Below are 15,450 nucleotides of genomic sequence, written 5' to 3'. Positions count from 1 at the left end.
TTAAAGCTGCACGTCGGGAGAAGGGGGACTTCAGAGGCCTCCCTCCAGCTGCTTTGCTGGCGGTCACTTGTGATGATCATGGATGGCTGTTGTCGACGGAAGGAAGACACAGACGCTCAATATGAGTGAACAGTGAACTTCAACTTTAATGGATAGCTCAGTCGCCTTTTATCTAGTTTGAACATAATCAACTCATACATATTGCAAAAACTAAGCTCAGGATTGGCTAACATTTCCCGCTCTTTTCAGGTAGTTCCTCCTTCTTTTAGCCACCGTCCCGCCTTAGGGACTGTCCCCATCGCTCAAGGGCATCGTGTCCTTGAGCCTGATTGGCTCTCAGCCAGCTGTGTACGTGCCAGACTCATGTGAGTTGAGTACGGTACTTCACTAGCCCATTGCCTCTTAACTGCCCAACATCCACGTGTCCTATTTCACTTAACCATTCCTCCACAATTCCCCCGTTTTTATTTTGCGCTACAAATACCTTCTCTGTGAGTTGCTCTAGTTTCTTAGTTAGGCAGTTAAAGATTATACGTGCAGCAACTATAATCAATATAATTATAAGTAGAAAGCGAAGTCCCTCTTTAACTAACAAAACCCATCCACCCATGTTCCCAAAAACAGATTTAAGCCAACCTTCAAACCAACTATCTTGTACTACAATTTTTTGCATATGATCCCTTAACCATTTCAACTGGTCGTGAATTGACTAACCATGGTCGGAAAGATAAAAGCAACACATTCCTTCTACATCTTCACACCCATGTCCCTGAGCCAGCAGTAAGAAATCAATAGCGGCCCTATTTTGCAATACAGCATGTCTTAGACTCTCCATATATTGTGACATTTCAGAAAGAACTTGTGTTGTTACATTTGATTGTTTAACAGCCCAACAAGCAAGCTTATTAATGTTAGTCAAAGCGTGTGCAGTTCCCACACCAGGCACCAAAGAAGCAAAGAATCTTTCTGCTGGACCCCACAATTCTACATCATCATTACAGTCAGAACCCAAAGTTTTTAGTTCTCGTTTAATTCTTCTGCTCCTTGTCGAGTTCTGCCACGAGTGTAAATCTGGAGTGAAAAGTGTGAGTCGCCCTAGGTAACACGGTCCTCCAAAAGCATTGGCTGGTACTCCTTGCCATGCACGGTCTCCACAGATCAAAAACATGCCAGAGAGAAGCAGCACAGCCGCCGCTGCTTCCATGGTTACGTCAGACAGGCTGCAGGGTCCTGATGTCCGTCCCTCTGCTCTGTGCCGACTCGCCACACGGTGAACTCCAAGTGCAGCGCTGCTCGTGGCGGTGACTGAGGGGGGTGGGGAGGCTCCCATTGCCCCGTAGCCCCAAGGCAGCGTTATCATTCTCTCTGAAGGCGGCAGTGGGCAATGCCCAGCTCCAGCACTTCCCGGCAATCCCAGTCGCTCTGTAGCGGCAACAGCGACTCTCTGCTCAGCCTGATGTGTAGCTAAAGCGCTAGTGACTGTTCTCCAAGGCTTCAATAAATTTTTTAGCAGACTTAATATCATTAATAACATCACCAAACAATTTATCTCCAAATTTACGCCACTCTGTTTGTTCAAAAAACTGTATCAGGATTTGTAAAACAACCCTGCGCTACTGCATATGCTAATAACCCTGGCAAATCTTTTTCTACAATCTATATCTAAAATACTCCGCTTTTCTAAAAAGCATCTGAGCAAATTATACGCCGCTTGTTTTTCATACCTTTATATATACAGTTACAGCCTTTCCAAAGACCTCGGCGGCGCTTTTCCGGCGGGACCCTTTATAGGCTCATCCCGAGTGCGGGGACTCCCTTCCACCTTCTGAGCTGCGGGTGCGGGGACTCCTGTCCCTTTCACCTTTCAGACCTTGGCGACGCGTGACCGTCGGGATCCTCTCCCGGGTGCGGGGACTCCACGTCCCTTTCACCTTCCCGACGCGGGTGCAGGGATTCTTGTCCCTTCCACCTCCTGGGCTGCGTTGCAGGACCAGTTCCTCCCTTATTCCGTCGAACACGTGGCCCAGGATCACTGCCAGCAGTGTCCAAATCCCGTTCAGACTGGTCCCTGTTCGGGCGCCAATTTGTTGTCGACGGAAGGAAGACACAGACGCTCAGTATGAGTGAACAGTGAACTTCAACTTTAATGGATAGCTCAGTCGCCTTTTATCTAGTTTGAACATAATCAACTCATACATATTGCAAAAACTAAGCTCAGGATTGGCTAACATTTCCCGCTCTTTTCAGGTAGTTCCTCCTTCTTTTAGCCACCGTCCCGCCTTAGGGACTGTCCCCATCGCTCAAGGGCATCGTGTCCTTGAGCCTGATTGGCTCTCAGCCAGCTGTGTACGTGCCAGACTCATGTGAGTTGAGTACGGTACTTCACTAGCCCATTGCCTCTTAACTGCCCAACATCCACGTGTCCTATTTCACTTAACCATTCCTCCACAGATGGCTGCAGTCATCCAAAACGTGCCCGGTGTGGGAAATCCATTCCACCAAGGCCAGGCTGCACCGCCTGAGATATTTCTAATTTCAGGTTTCACCTATTCTTGCTTGGCAGGCGGTTAGAGGATTTAACAAACACGCTAAGAAACGTCTTAATCTTGCTTCTCTGAAGTCACGAGGGCAGCGTGGAAGTTGGTGTTCTTGCTGCTGATAAATGCAAGAAGCAGAATGGGATGTGGTGGAGATCTCGATCGGGTCGCGCTGGGCGTCTCCGGCACGTGATGGCTGCGGGAGCAGCGGGCAGAAGGGGCGTGAAATAAATTCACGGCGTGTTCACGTGCTTGGGAAGGGCACGCGGGGTCCTTGTGAAACCAGCTGCTGTCTTGTGCTGGGAATTGAAACTACGTTTTTTCAGTTTTGCTCTGGTTTGGGTCCAGCAGGGGCTGGTGCTGTCCTGACACAGCGCCAGGTCGCAGCAAGCACCCGTGCGCGGGCTCACCTCGCCTCAACGTGCTGCATTTCAGGGGGGATCTCACTGCTCAGGGATGCCGGTGGGGCAGCTGTCTGTTTCTTTTCCTCCTTTGGGGTTTCTTTTCCTTCTTGCCCTGTTTGGCCTCTCCTGTTCTGCTCGTTGCTGGGGAGGGAAGGGCAGCCTTTGATACCTCGGTTACAGCCGAGGTGACCGGTTTCTCACAGGCTGTAACCAGTGATGTTTGGTGATATTTTCTGCTCTACGTGGAGTCGAAAAACCCAATTCAGTGACTACTGAAAACGTTGAGTTGATTCAAGTTCCAGGTTCGTTCTGAGTTCCTGTTCTTTGTGAGCTTTAGGACTGCTTTCCACGTGATAACCACCCAACTCCAGCAGTCACACGGCGAAGCTGTTTCTCCACCAAGGGCAACTACAGTGTGTGCCTCCAGTTACTGGGCTGAGCGGGGGAAGAAAACCAGGCAATGAACCACGTCTGCTCTTCAGAAAGCTTCTTTCCTTATCGCAGGGGTTTGGGTGGACAAACAGGCTGGTGGTTCTTCTTGGAGGCCCTGAAGTTAGTGCCAGGAATCACAGCGTATAAGGAAATACCACACTTAGCTGTAAATAGACCATTTTGAACACTGAGCAAAATAAATGCATGTTGAACAGAAATACTTGGCCTGGATGATAATGAGAATATTGCTCTTTGTTAATGACTCTCTCCCTCCGTCTTTTTTTTTTCTTTCCTTACCAAGTTCCTGATTTCCGTGCTCACTTAATTCATCCTTCTGGCCCTTACAAAAATTGCTTTGCCACAACGTTTGCTATTCACAATTAGCTTAGGAAAACCAGACAGGCTGAATTAATCAGAAGCTGTTGGGAGCTGCGTGGCTGGAACTTCCCAAGCACGTCGTCATTTCCCTGAGTGGTTCAGACAACGGGGTAACAGGAACAACGATCCCCGTGACTTCATTTTTTGGTTCCAGCCCTGAAACGGGACGTGTTGGATGAGATACCTCGCAGGATGAAAACCCAGCGTCTCCTGTAGCTGTCCTCTCAGGTGCAACTTCAGAGCCCGGTTTCTTGCATCTTATCTTAAAACCACGTTTCTTCCCGTGACTTCTTGTTGACATCTTCAGCACAAAGCCTCTTGTGTGTTAAAAATTATCTTTCAGCGATGGCTTCCACTCTTCCTTCCTTGCCGTTATGAAGCTGCTTAAATGTAGAGATAGCTAAACTTGCTTAAAAGTAACCCTAAGTAAGGAAACGGTGGTATTTTGCAACAAATTCTGCTCCTTTTGGGGTGTTCAGGAGGAGGTACTGCCAGACCTGGAAAGAGCGTGAGGATACCGGTGGTTTAGCATCACACCACGGGTGCGGGCAGAGCGACGAGCTGTTTAACTCCGGTGTCAGGTAGGATCAGAGGGAGGAATGAAAACAGCAGTCACAAAAGCCATAGGGTTTCCTGGCTTCGTTCTCAGCTGTTTGGGTGGAAAAAAAAGCCTAAATGTGATAATTCCATGCTTTACAGCAAAACTAAAAGCCGTATTTACTAGGAATGGCAGCGATTAAATTATGAGGTAGTGTAATAGCCGTGATTTTGTCCTGATGCCTCTGAAGTGTGACTGCAGCCTGAAAACTCATCTTACAAAATACATATGCGTTGGAATAACTCAGTTACAGGCAGTCTGCAAGGCGCTTTTTTCCCTAAGTGCCAGGTTTGCAAACCAAGTCCACGTCTCAAACTCCCGCTGTGTCTTGTTGTTAATCACCGGTGAGGAGTGGGAAAATCAGCACCGTTCCGTTACCGTGTGATTTCTAAATTACCGGCTTGCTTTTTGCCTAAATAGCCAGGAAATAGTGGTGCCAGAGTGAGTGGTGGAACTGAAGACCAACTTCACCACACGGCTCGCGGGTTAGATGTGTGCAGGGAGAGAGAAGAGTGGGAATAACTATCGGTACGCTTCGTGATCCTGAGGGGGGGATAACACAAATCCTGGGTTGGTGAGACCACGCTGTGTAATTAGAAAATACCAAGGGGTTTATCTCCTGTGAGAAAACGGCAGCTCAAATGGAAACCACTCTGGACCAACCCCTGGGCTTTATTTTGGATGTTTCCAGCCAAATGAGCCCAGCAGAGACAACGAACGAGGTCCTGGGTCCGGAGCACATCGCAGGGCAGACTGCTTGACCACGGGGATTGTGTGCTGGTTCACGTGTTGGTGTGTAGTAAGAATAGAGTTACATTAGGAAATCATTCACAGAGACTTTATTCCGTGCTGTGAAATCTGTTTTTAATTGCTAGGCACTAAATGTGTGTCATCAGCCCCAAAGTACTTTTAGGAAGCTGTAGAAAACTGCAGTCTGAGTTGTATAAACTGTGCTGGTCGGTTCAGGTTCTCTCAGTCCTAATGGATCCTTACCTGGGCCTGGAGGTGCTCTGCTCATGCCTGTTCCCCCTCACAGCAGCCTGGCACCAGGGTTTGGAGGGGTTTCTCCCACCTACTTAGGGCCCACTTCTTCCTAGGGACTTCACTTCTTGTGTGGGTACAACCTGGCAAATAGGAAGGGAAAAACAGCCTGGTGGTTTGCTGTTGTTTCCATACATACCTCCTTGGTATCTGATCTTGTCTGAAAAGAAAACAAACCTGTTGTGCTTTTTTTTTTTTTTTTGGCCTTTGTTTCTTTCTGGTCTGATAAAGAAGCCTTTGAATGCCTGCGAGAGGCTTGGGGTTTCTGTTTTGTACGGGAGGAAATTAAAATGTTCTTTTCTCTGGCAGTTTCTGTGAGGAAGTGAAATGATGAAATAGTGAAGTCTCCTCCCCGCTCCACAAAAACCGGGGAAATGCAGTTGAGTAAGTAGGAGAAGAAGGGATTTTTAGAGATGCTTAATTTTTAAACTGTGCAAAAGGCCAAATCTTTGGAGTGGAAGTCTTCACAGCTGAAGGATACAAGCGCTGCTCGTCTTAGGCTGGGGAGACCTGATCGGATACCAGAGGTAAAAGTACGTCAGAGAAGAGAAGCTGCTTCTTTTCTGTCTTGATCAGTTAAGGGAAGAAACGGTGAAATTTTGTAGATTTTTAGTACCTGTGAAGTAGGAAGAGAGGACGTGGCTTAACAGAGCCAGTTACGTTGGTTCCTGGTGTCAGACAAAGGCACTTCAGCCTTTTCTTTTTCCTGACATGTGTGGCTTGGAGGGTGGCTGTGTCTGGGAGTTTGGCTCTCTAAATTCTGCTGGTGTTCTGCTTCTTTTGCGTTTTTATTCCTGACTTTTGAAGAGGGAGATCTGTGTGCTGGCCTGGGGAAGAGATAATTAACAGACAGCTGAATGGCAGAGATTAATGACCTGAAAACAGAGGTAAAGGTTTTCAAAACAAAACGTTTGACTCGATCATTTTATTTTAGACCAGGTTGAACTTGTGCAAATTACCTTCTGTAGCTGGTACAGCCTGGTGGGTTTTGCTTTTTTATGCGTTAAACTATTAAGTCAGTAACAAAAACTTCATGATTAAAATGGCCAAGAGTTTATTTAATGACAGACAATTGCAGTAATCAATTAGTTGTGAAATAATTCAGGTCTACCATTTGCACTGTGTAAAACCATGCTCATATATTCCTGTCCTGATGTGGGGGAAGAACTTACCTTTTAGTCTGCCTCCCTGGCTGGTAGCAAAAGAAGACAGATGGATTTTTTTTTCTCCCTCTCTTGCCGCTGTAGATGCGCACGGGTTCATCTGGCCCTGCCCTTGCAAATTAATTTCTAATAAATCTCTTTCCCTTCGGTGGACAATTTGTAACTTGAAAGATGGGTTCGTGTTTGGGAATGTCACGGCGTCGTTTTTTTGTGTCTTGGACTGCTTACGTGGCTTTTCTGAGATGTACTGCGTAACCTTTCCTTGTTCCTTTTTTTTTTTGGCTTGCCAAAAACTGCCTGTGCTGCAAGAAGGTGCTGCTGGGCAGCCGGGCTTCCCTCACCCACCTGGAGCTGCTTGGCTTTCCTGCACGGCTTGTCTGCAGCTACACACAGCTTGGCCTGACCCCAAAAAGCAGCAAGGTGCTTGGAGCAGCCTGCAGAGGGTTTGGTGGGCTCGTTTTGCCAGCCTGATCCACTTTGCTGAGCTTCTGCCCCAATATTTTTTATATATATTTTATTTGTTACAAATATATTTTATTTGTTTTAATACAACACCTTCAGTCGTGTTGCTTAGCAGTGTGAGCTGTATTTTTACGCGAATAAACCCATGTGTTTCTTCTAACACTTCTGTATTTGAAGCTTAATGCTTTACTCCATTGGTGTAGTTCGTAGCAATAGGACTTTTAATGATAGTTTATTCAACTCAGCTAGCGTGGAAGGAGCTGCACCTCGTCAAATGCTTTTAAAAAAGTGCAAGATCTCCTTTTTTAGAAGAAGTAAGTGACATCAGCATCACTCACCCGCAGCACTGAATGTTTTCCCTGGTTGGTTTTAGTGCACCCACATGCTATGAGTGGTCAGTGATCCAAACACCGCGTAGATGGTCATGGAGAAACATTTAGGAGTAATAACGAGGCAAGCAACACAACTGCTGTTTTTTCTTAAATTTTTAGGTAGCCGAGTAAGCAAATGTAGTTTTTTTGGTAGCCATATCTAATTTGTGACATTTGCACTCTGCCCCATAAACTACTGTAATGCCATAAGCAATAATTTAATTTTGCTGAAGGATTAAGTAGGAGAAATGAAATCCTAAGCAGGGAATCTATCCTAAAACAAGGTTTTAAAGAATAATTCTTCTAGCTGAGGAGGACAGAAAATGTAAATCTAATAGTTATTTTTTTTCATGATACAGAAACCATTCCTTGGTAGGTTTGAATCTTACTCTAGTATAAGGTCCAAGGTCACAAGTTTTTATAACAGGTTGGTCAATCAGACTTAAATGGCTGCATTTTAATCTGCTAAGCTTATTAGAGCAACAACACTCGCGGTGCTGTAGTTAAGTTTGCTCCAAGTTTCAGTGCAGCCTCAGTCCGTGATGATGGGCCTTACCTCAGGCTAGGCCTGAGTCAACAGGGAAGTTGGGTTGCCTGGGACTTCATTTATTTTAAAAACTGTTTTTTAACCCACTTCTACTTTAGAGGATTCAGTGGAGATTTTATGAAAACTTTCACTGCTGGAGACCCATCTTTTGTTCCAAATGGAGATAAATTGGGGCTCTTTGTGGGAGAAAGATGCGTGCATTTGGAATTAATTCCGTGGCTCTTAGGTCAGCCTTACCTGGGTATTTACATGTTAAAACTCTCTGGAGTCAACGTGCTCTTCAGGATTAAAGTCAGAAAGGTCCATTTACAGCTTTCTGCAATTACATTTTACCAGTTTTTGGTTCAAGGACAAGTGAAGTTAGAAGAACTGGTGTTGGCATGAGCAAAGTAGTTGAAAGAGCAGGCAAACATCCCGAGCGTGTTTCTTCATTTGTGCTACAAAGCTTCTTGCCGTGGTTTTAATACTGCTGAGTTTGGAACCAGGTAACATCCATTAATCTTGATTTATTTTTTTTTTAAACAATTCCATTTTCTTTGCAGATTTTTGTCCTTTTGTTTTCTCTCCCTTTGTTTCTGTTCTGATACCCGGGGGTAGCTCCAGGCAGGGTGTGATGTGGAGCCGAGGAGCTGCTGGCTGTGGTGCAGGAGAGCCCGGGGCGCCCTGCGGCTGGTGCCCCGCTGGCGGCAGCAGGAAGGAGGAGATGAAGTTGACTGTGCTCTGATCTAATCAGAAGTGGCTTTGTGACTCCTGGCGTGGGCTAGGTTTGTTCTGTACCTGCTTAATCAGAAATAAATTCCGATTTATTGCAGTGATGGCTTTTCCTTAAGGTTTTCTGCAGCACCATCTAGCTTTTTGAAGGTCCTTCTGTTCATGTTCTCTTGTTTTCACAGTCCGCAGCAGCCCGTGTGACTTTGTCTTGACCGACAGAAGAAGTATTCTCTGTTGCTGCATCACTTCAGGTTCTCTCCCTCCTTGTATGCTGAAGCAAGGCTTGTTTCTTCCCTCTGCAATCTGCTTCAGAGCACAGGAATGGGAATTAGAATAGTTTGGAAGGGGCCTTCAAAGACCATCATGTCCAACTGCCCAACCGCTTCAGGGCTAACCAGAAGTTCAAGCATATTATTAAGGGCTCAAGAACCATCCTTTGGGATAAAAGTGAGGTTTTCTTGATGGAAATTTGCCCTGGCAAATTGAGCTGATGCTGCTGTGCAGTGGAAGCACATGGAGCAGTATGGATGTTGTGCAAAATGACGTTGAAATTTGCAGAGTGCAGCTGCTGTCTCCTTACATGTCTTGGTCATCAGAGAGGCAGTGCTGTTACTACCTGTGAAGAAAGGTGCAGTACAGGCAGTGCTGTTCTTCCACTGAAAATAAAAATAAATATATATGTTGGTCAGGAAGGCATGTGGGATGTGAACGCTGCTAAACCCTCTGTGCTGTGCAGGAGTTGCAGTGCCGTGGGTAACTTCGCCTCCCTGGCGAGGGAGGCAGGAGAGGCTGCGTGCCTGCTGCTCCTGTGGTCCTCCTGCTAGCTAAGCTTCTTTAGCAGTCTCTCTCTAACAACATTACAGGTTCTCAGGACTTAAAAAACACACTTCCTTTGTTGAAAGTCCAGATCTTTCACAAATGCCTAAGAAGAAAAAGCCTGAAGTCTTACTGATAAGTGGTTTGTGTGTGCCCAGAGCTATCTGTGTGCCTGGCATCTTATTTTGGTTACGTGTTTGTCTCCGTGTAGGAGGTTTGGGAGAAGAGGCTGAAGTTACAGATAGAAGCCCAGAGCCCTTTAAAGTACAGATTCAAGTATTTCTAACTTCATTTGACCTAATCATTTCTGAAGATAATATTTTACAGTGTGGAGATTTCCTGTAGCGTAAGATATTTGGGGCAATAAAAATACTCATGTTTTATTTTGGACATTGACAGCAAGGCAGTGTGTGAGTGAAAGCATGCTGGAAATACTGAGATGCAGCCTTCAAAATAAGTTCCTTGATGCCAGCTGACCACGTGGTAGGAAGGTGTATGCGTGGTGACTGTGTCCTGGCTGCAGTGTGCCTCTGCCTTCCCGGCAGCTCCAATATTTATCTACTTCAAGTGAAAATTCTGCATAGTTAGATAATGGTTAACTTCTTTATTTCACTTCCTTCTCACTTTTAGCACGTTGCAAAGGATTGTTCCGACAAAATATTGGGATGACAACTTGGCAATGAGTCCTCAACGTAAGTCATTGAAAAACTGAACTTGCTTTTGTTCTGTCTTTAGGAGATTCGGTTCTGGAGGTGCCTGCGAGCAGTTCCCGCTTACCTCAGAATAGTCCAACGAGATTCCAGGTGAGTGCTGGCTTTTGTGGTTTCCTGCAGCTGTGTGGGAAGAGCCTGTCTCTTCGGTTCCTGCCCTGCACTTCCAGCATGGCTTTGCATTTCATTTTCTCATATTTTACCTAATGTTCTTCTCTGGTAGTGTTCTGAAAGTTATTCGGTTTCCCCTGCCCCTCCCAGACTTGTCGGTGGTGCTGAGCATCCGCAGCTCCTTCAGCAGCCTTTCCCCAAGCCTTTCTCCCAGTGAGGAATTCTGAGTGAGCAGCTGTGCCTTTGTGGCTTACATGGAAAAACAAAAAAAAAAAAAGAATTAGAAATGTGGAAAGGGATATTTTAGGCAGCTTGGTGCTATAGTTTCCAAAGGTTTGTTAACGACTAAATATTTAATGCCCCAGCCTTGGAGTGAAGTGGAAAGCTGCTGTTGTTAGGCAGCTCGTGGATGCTGATGGCACTGAAATAATGCTTACCCTCTGTCAAATTAGCCCTCCATCACTGTATTGCTCCAGGTTGTGGTTCTTTCCAGCAGAGATGTGACTTCTGTAACCTCCCCACTCCTTCCTACCACACAAATAAGCTTGGTGTCTTGGAAAAGTTGATGCCCCGCTCCCTGCCCCCTTCCAGTTCACCTTCTTGCTGCAGGATCTGCTGCTTGCCAGAGCTGGGGCTGGAGGAGTGGTGGAAATTCATGGCTGGGGCTGGGAGAGAAGGAGGCAGGGCCCCTCCTGCCAGCAGCAAGCTGTTAGCTTGGGAGGTCTCAGGCTGAAGGGGCAGGAGTGGCCGGGCCAGGTTTGGCTGGGATAAGGTTTAAAAGGGAGAAGTTTCAGCCCTCCTTGCTTCTAACAGCATTATCTGCTGTCATCCTTGGTGCTGATACTCATTGGGATGCCCCCAAAAAAATAGCAGGGAACTATCCTTTTTTCTTTGTTTTAATTGTAATCTGCCATTTTGATGGGTTAAATTCAGGTTATAAAAGGGTCTAAGAAGCAGCAAACCTGGCAGAAAGAAACATATCAACAATTTCATGAAGCTCGATAAGATTCTTTTGAGAAGTTAAAAAGAAAATCAGTCTTTCTAAGGCCCAATTTACCATTGATGTGTGTAAAATATTTATACACAGTTTTCCTGTAACTGTCCAGGTTTAATCTAATTCTTTTTGTTAAGCTGGTGCCGATTACACTTATCTGGCCACGCTGAGAACAGTTGCATGTTCTATTAAAGCTGACTAATGCGGGACAGTCTGGCACACAGCTGGTTAAAAACTGTGCTGTTTAATCCGGGGGATTACCTTTCTTCAGGACCTTCTGAGCGAAACCTCTTCAGGGAATCCTGCTCGCAGATGCCTTGTTACTGCTGGGTACAACACTTCTTTAAAAACAGAGCTGTGCTGTGAGTTAGAGCCACTTGTAAAAACAGGAGGGTAGGCAATATCCTGCTTTATGAAGTCCTGTAAACTTAAATAACTCGCGCCTTTATTGGATTTGTAATTCTGTTCCGTATTTGAAAAGCCAAAGGTTGCTTTCGTAGTCATAAGGCTGTGCTGATCCTTTAAATAACAAGTTTCCCAGGTGAATTCCTGTTACCACCTCGGCCTCCGTTCTTCTGCCGATGCCTCCATGTCCTCTTCGTTCCAGTATTGAAAAGTAAATGCAAGCACCCCCCTACCCTGAACTTTTCAGATGAAAATGATTAAAAAATTGTAGCAGCATGAAATTTTATTCCTATAACTGTCTTTATTCTTGACAAGCAGCCTGCAGACTGATAGCCACAGCCTGCATCAAATTGAATTTATTTCTACTAAGCCAATTGGCCCTCATTTAACAGTAGAGATTTTATTAAGCAGAACATGGTGTGTACCTGTGATCTGCAGCATCTGTGTGCCAGAGGCGTGTTGGATTGATTTGGAAAGGAGCTCATTTTGCCTAAATGGAGCTACAGACTGCTAAACGCAGGTAGTGGAGTGCCAGAGAAGAGCATCCCATGGGCTGGATGCTGCTCACAGCCCGTGGGTGTGATAGAAAGTGCAAGAGAATTTCCCAGGAAGGCCGTGAGGAAGAGGTGGTGCTTGGTGGATGAGAATGGAGCACAGGAGCCTGCGCAGCCATTGGGGCAGCCTGTGTGATTAGCTAGATTACCGGATCCACGTCAGGATCACCAGTCTTTGACCTCCGTAGCGGGACTGCTGGGGGGACAGGCTGGTGGTGGCAGGCGTGGAAATCCCACCCTGGAGGGTGTTTTGTCTCCTGTGCTCTTGGACGGGGTGGTTCTTGATGGTTTTCCTCTCCTTGATATTTTTCCTGTCCTGTGGAAACAGCTCAGTAGCTTATCACTATCTTTTTTTTTTTTTTTAAAAAAAACAACAACAACAACAACAAGATTTTTTTCTTCCTCCACACGTATCCTCCTTCCCGACTTGGAGTGTATTTTGGATTCTTGGCCTATGAATTTAGAGCTGCTGCTATTCTTACTACTGTTATCATCATCATCATTATTAATTCACCTCTTCTTTATTAGGTAGCATTTAATTAAACTTACCAGAGCTGCCAATGATTTCTTGAAGGAAATTAGATGAGAGTTTACTAGTTCAGCAGCTGCACTCCAGTTACCAAAACCAGACCCAGTTATCAGCATTAAACTAATTTCAAGCTGGGGAGGCCGAACACAGCAGAGTAGTTACCAGGTAGGCTCTGAGAATCAAGAACCAAGCAGTGACAGATCTTGGAGTATTTCTTTTAGGTAGCATTTAAAAAAGCTGAAGTTATTAACTTTGTTATATTAGACAAAGGGTTAAATTTGAAAAGTCTGGTGCTTTAAATATCTTTTTCAAAGTCTACATAATCTGGTGTGGGCTAGCTGTAATGACATAATCCAAAAATAGCCAATAGTCTTCTCTTCGATGCTCATCCTCGCTGCAGTTCTGCAGCTAAAGAACGGCAGATGCTAATCTCCTAAGGATGTTAGAGGGCGTATCCATATCTGTCTGCGCCGTGTCGCCGGGGAGGCCTCCGAGGTCTGCACATCTGAATTTAGAGCAGGAGGCTGTCGCTTTCCAGTAGTGTGATTTATCTAGAAGACAAGTTAAATGGTTGATTCACAGATTTTGGTTCTTAGGGGGGAGATGGACACAGAGCTTTGTGCTTACCCCAAACACCTGTGGTGCGAAAAGGCAGCCTCAGCGTGACAGCAGCCTTGCTGTTGTCCAGTTATTTTTCTAGCTGTTGTCATGAATAAATAACATTAGGACAAAGAAGATGAACAGCATTAGGGATGTGAATGTGGGACATACCTGTAGCTACGCTTCAGCTGTCGGTTTTTATTTTATTTTTTTAAAGAGTGGAATTGAGAACATACACCGGTGATTCTGTAGGACCTGCTGCTGTGTTGAAGGTGTAGCAGTTTTCACTGATAATTCACTGTTGGGTTTTTTGAAACTTTTTAACTTCCACATATATTAAGAGCTTTTTCTCTTCAACGCCCCTTAAAACCTACAAGGTGAATTTTCACGTGCAGTTCTCATACCCTGAAGCCTCTCTTTTCAAGGCTGATTTCTGTAATAAGGTCTGTCTTCTTTTTAGTTTAAGCATTTCTTAATTTTTATTTTTTTTTCCAGGGACCACTCCTCTGTTCAGGCTAGTTAAGATGGCAGACCAGAGGCAACGTTCGCTGTCTACCTCTGGAGAATCGTTATACCATGTGCTAGGACTGGACAAGAATGCTACTTCTGATGATATTAAAAAGTCATACAGGTAAAGGTTTGAGTCTTACACCTGTTGCCTGATACCACAAATAGCTTTTTAAGTGTTCAACCGATGTGGTATTTATGTATAGGCTTAAATTGGTTTATTTAAAACGTTTGCAAGAAAAATTTGCAAGGACACCAGGTGAAAACACGTGGTTTCTTTTAAAAATTGTGTGAAAACCGTGCCTAGACTTTGTGTGCAAGACTTGTTAGATCCTTAAATATTCTTTATAGCAAGTTAAATTCTCAAATGTGCAGTATCATTCTGCAAGTTCTTTATCTGAAAGTTGAACCAGGTTTTAAGGCTGGGATCAGAGTTGAACTCCTCATTTACGTTCTGTAGCTTTGTGCCTGGCTTAGAGAACACAGCTGGGCAGTCCTGCACCTTTACCCATCATTTCTAGTTCTGACACTGTGAGGTGCAGACTGAAGATGTAAACAAGGATGGAGACTGACAATTCTTTCTAAAATTACATGCAAAATTTCTGACTTTATGTGGAGTTAGTTTTAAAATTGGATTTTTTTTACCTCTTTTCTTAAAGTTGGACATGTGAAGTGGCTTCACATTGACCGAGTAAAAACTTAAAGTCCTGTAACCATCCTGTCTTCCCATGTTCTCCCCAGACTTGTTTATATGCAAGTGCTTTTTTTTACCTTAAGCATGAGCTACGTACGGTTGTGTTATTTGACAAGTGGCAATGTGTGTAACATTACACTAGGGGTCAGTAGAAATCTTTACTTGAGAATACCTAAGTTTTCTTCTAGTTTTCAACATTTACCAAACCCTTTTTCCCTTTCCAAGTCACTTTTTAATACTGATAGCGCTTACAGAGTGAAATCCATCAATAAATTAGGCAGACAGACTATCCAGAATTAGCTATGGCTTTCTAAAATCTTCTAACTGGAAGTTTGAGGCAGTAATCCCCTAGCCTCGGTGACCAGAAAATGACTTCACTCATGGGAGTAAAAACTGCAAACTTTTTTTCCTTTGGAGGAAGGACTCGACTGGATCCAAGGGGGAATGTAGCTGCTTAATGTGTATCTGAAATGTCACCTTATCTTGTTGCCTCTGCTCTTTTACTGGCCACCTCGTTTTCGTTCCATTTGATCTGGGATGTCCTTTGCTGGCCTGTGGGCTACGGAATCTGTGTGCACATGGGAAATGAAAAATATTTACCTGTTGCAACCTGATAGCAGTGGAGTCCTCTTTAAGTTTACATAACTTCCCTCTAATTGTAAAAACTGTGATTGCTTCAGTCCTCGCTGAGCCTATGGCATTACTGGCAGCCCTGGATGTTACCTTCCCACACAACATCATCACAGTATAAAAATGCTTCAAGTGCACACTTGATCTGTTATTTGAACTCTGTTGTGTATGTGCATCCAGACCTGTTCTTGCACAAATATTTTATCTGAATATTGCCCAGCTTCAAAGTTGTCATGGGTAAATGTCTGCAGGTTTC

At 44.8% G+C, this 15,450-nt stretch overlaps 1 protein-coding gene across 2 annotated transcripts in view; it reads left to right on the top strand.

Annotated features, from left to right (window-relative positions):
• DNAJC5 (DnaJ heat shock protein family (Hsp40) member C5) overlaps nt 1-15,450 on the top strand; it is a 30,844-nt gene that overhangs the window by 5,366 nt on the left and 10,028 nt on the right. For both annotated transcript variants that reach the window (XM_084296771.1, XM_084296772.1), the window contains exons 2-3: nt 10,196-10,263; nt 13,859-13,994. In XM_084296771.1, coding sequence (XP_084152897.1) covers nt 13,888-13,994 — 107 coding nt within the window. In that variant the 5' untranslated portion in view covers nt 10,196-10,263; nt 13,859-13,887. The remainder of the gene's footprint in view (nt 1-10,195; nt 10,264-13,858; nt 13,995-15,450) is intronic.

This window comes from Netta rufina (genome assembly GCF_964035555.1).
Source record: "Netta rufina genome assembly, chromosome: 16".
Taxonomy (NCBI): Eukaryota; Metazoa; Chordata; class Aves; order Anseriformes; family Anatidae; genus Netta; species Netta rufina.
Note: the sequence above shows the minus strand (reverse complement) of the source record. Positions and strands in the feature narration are given on the sequence as shown.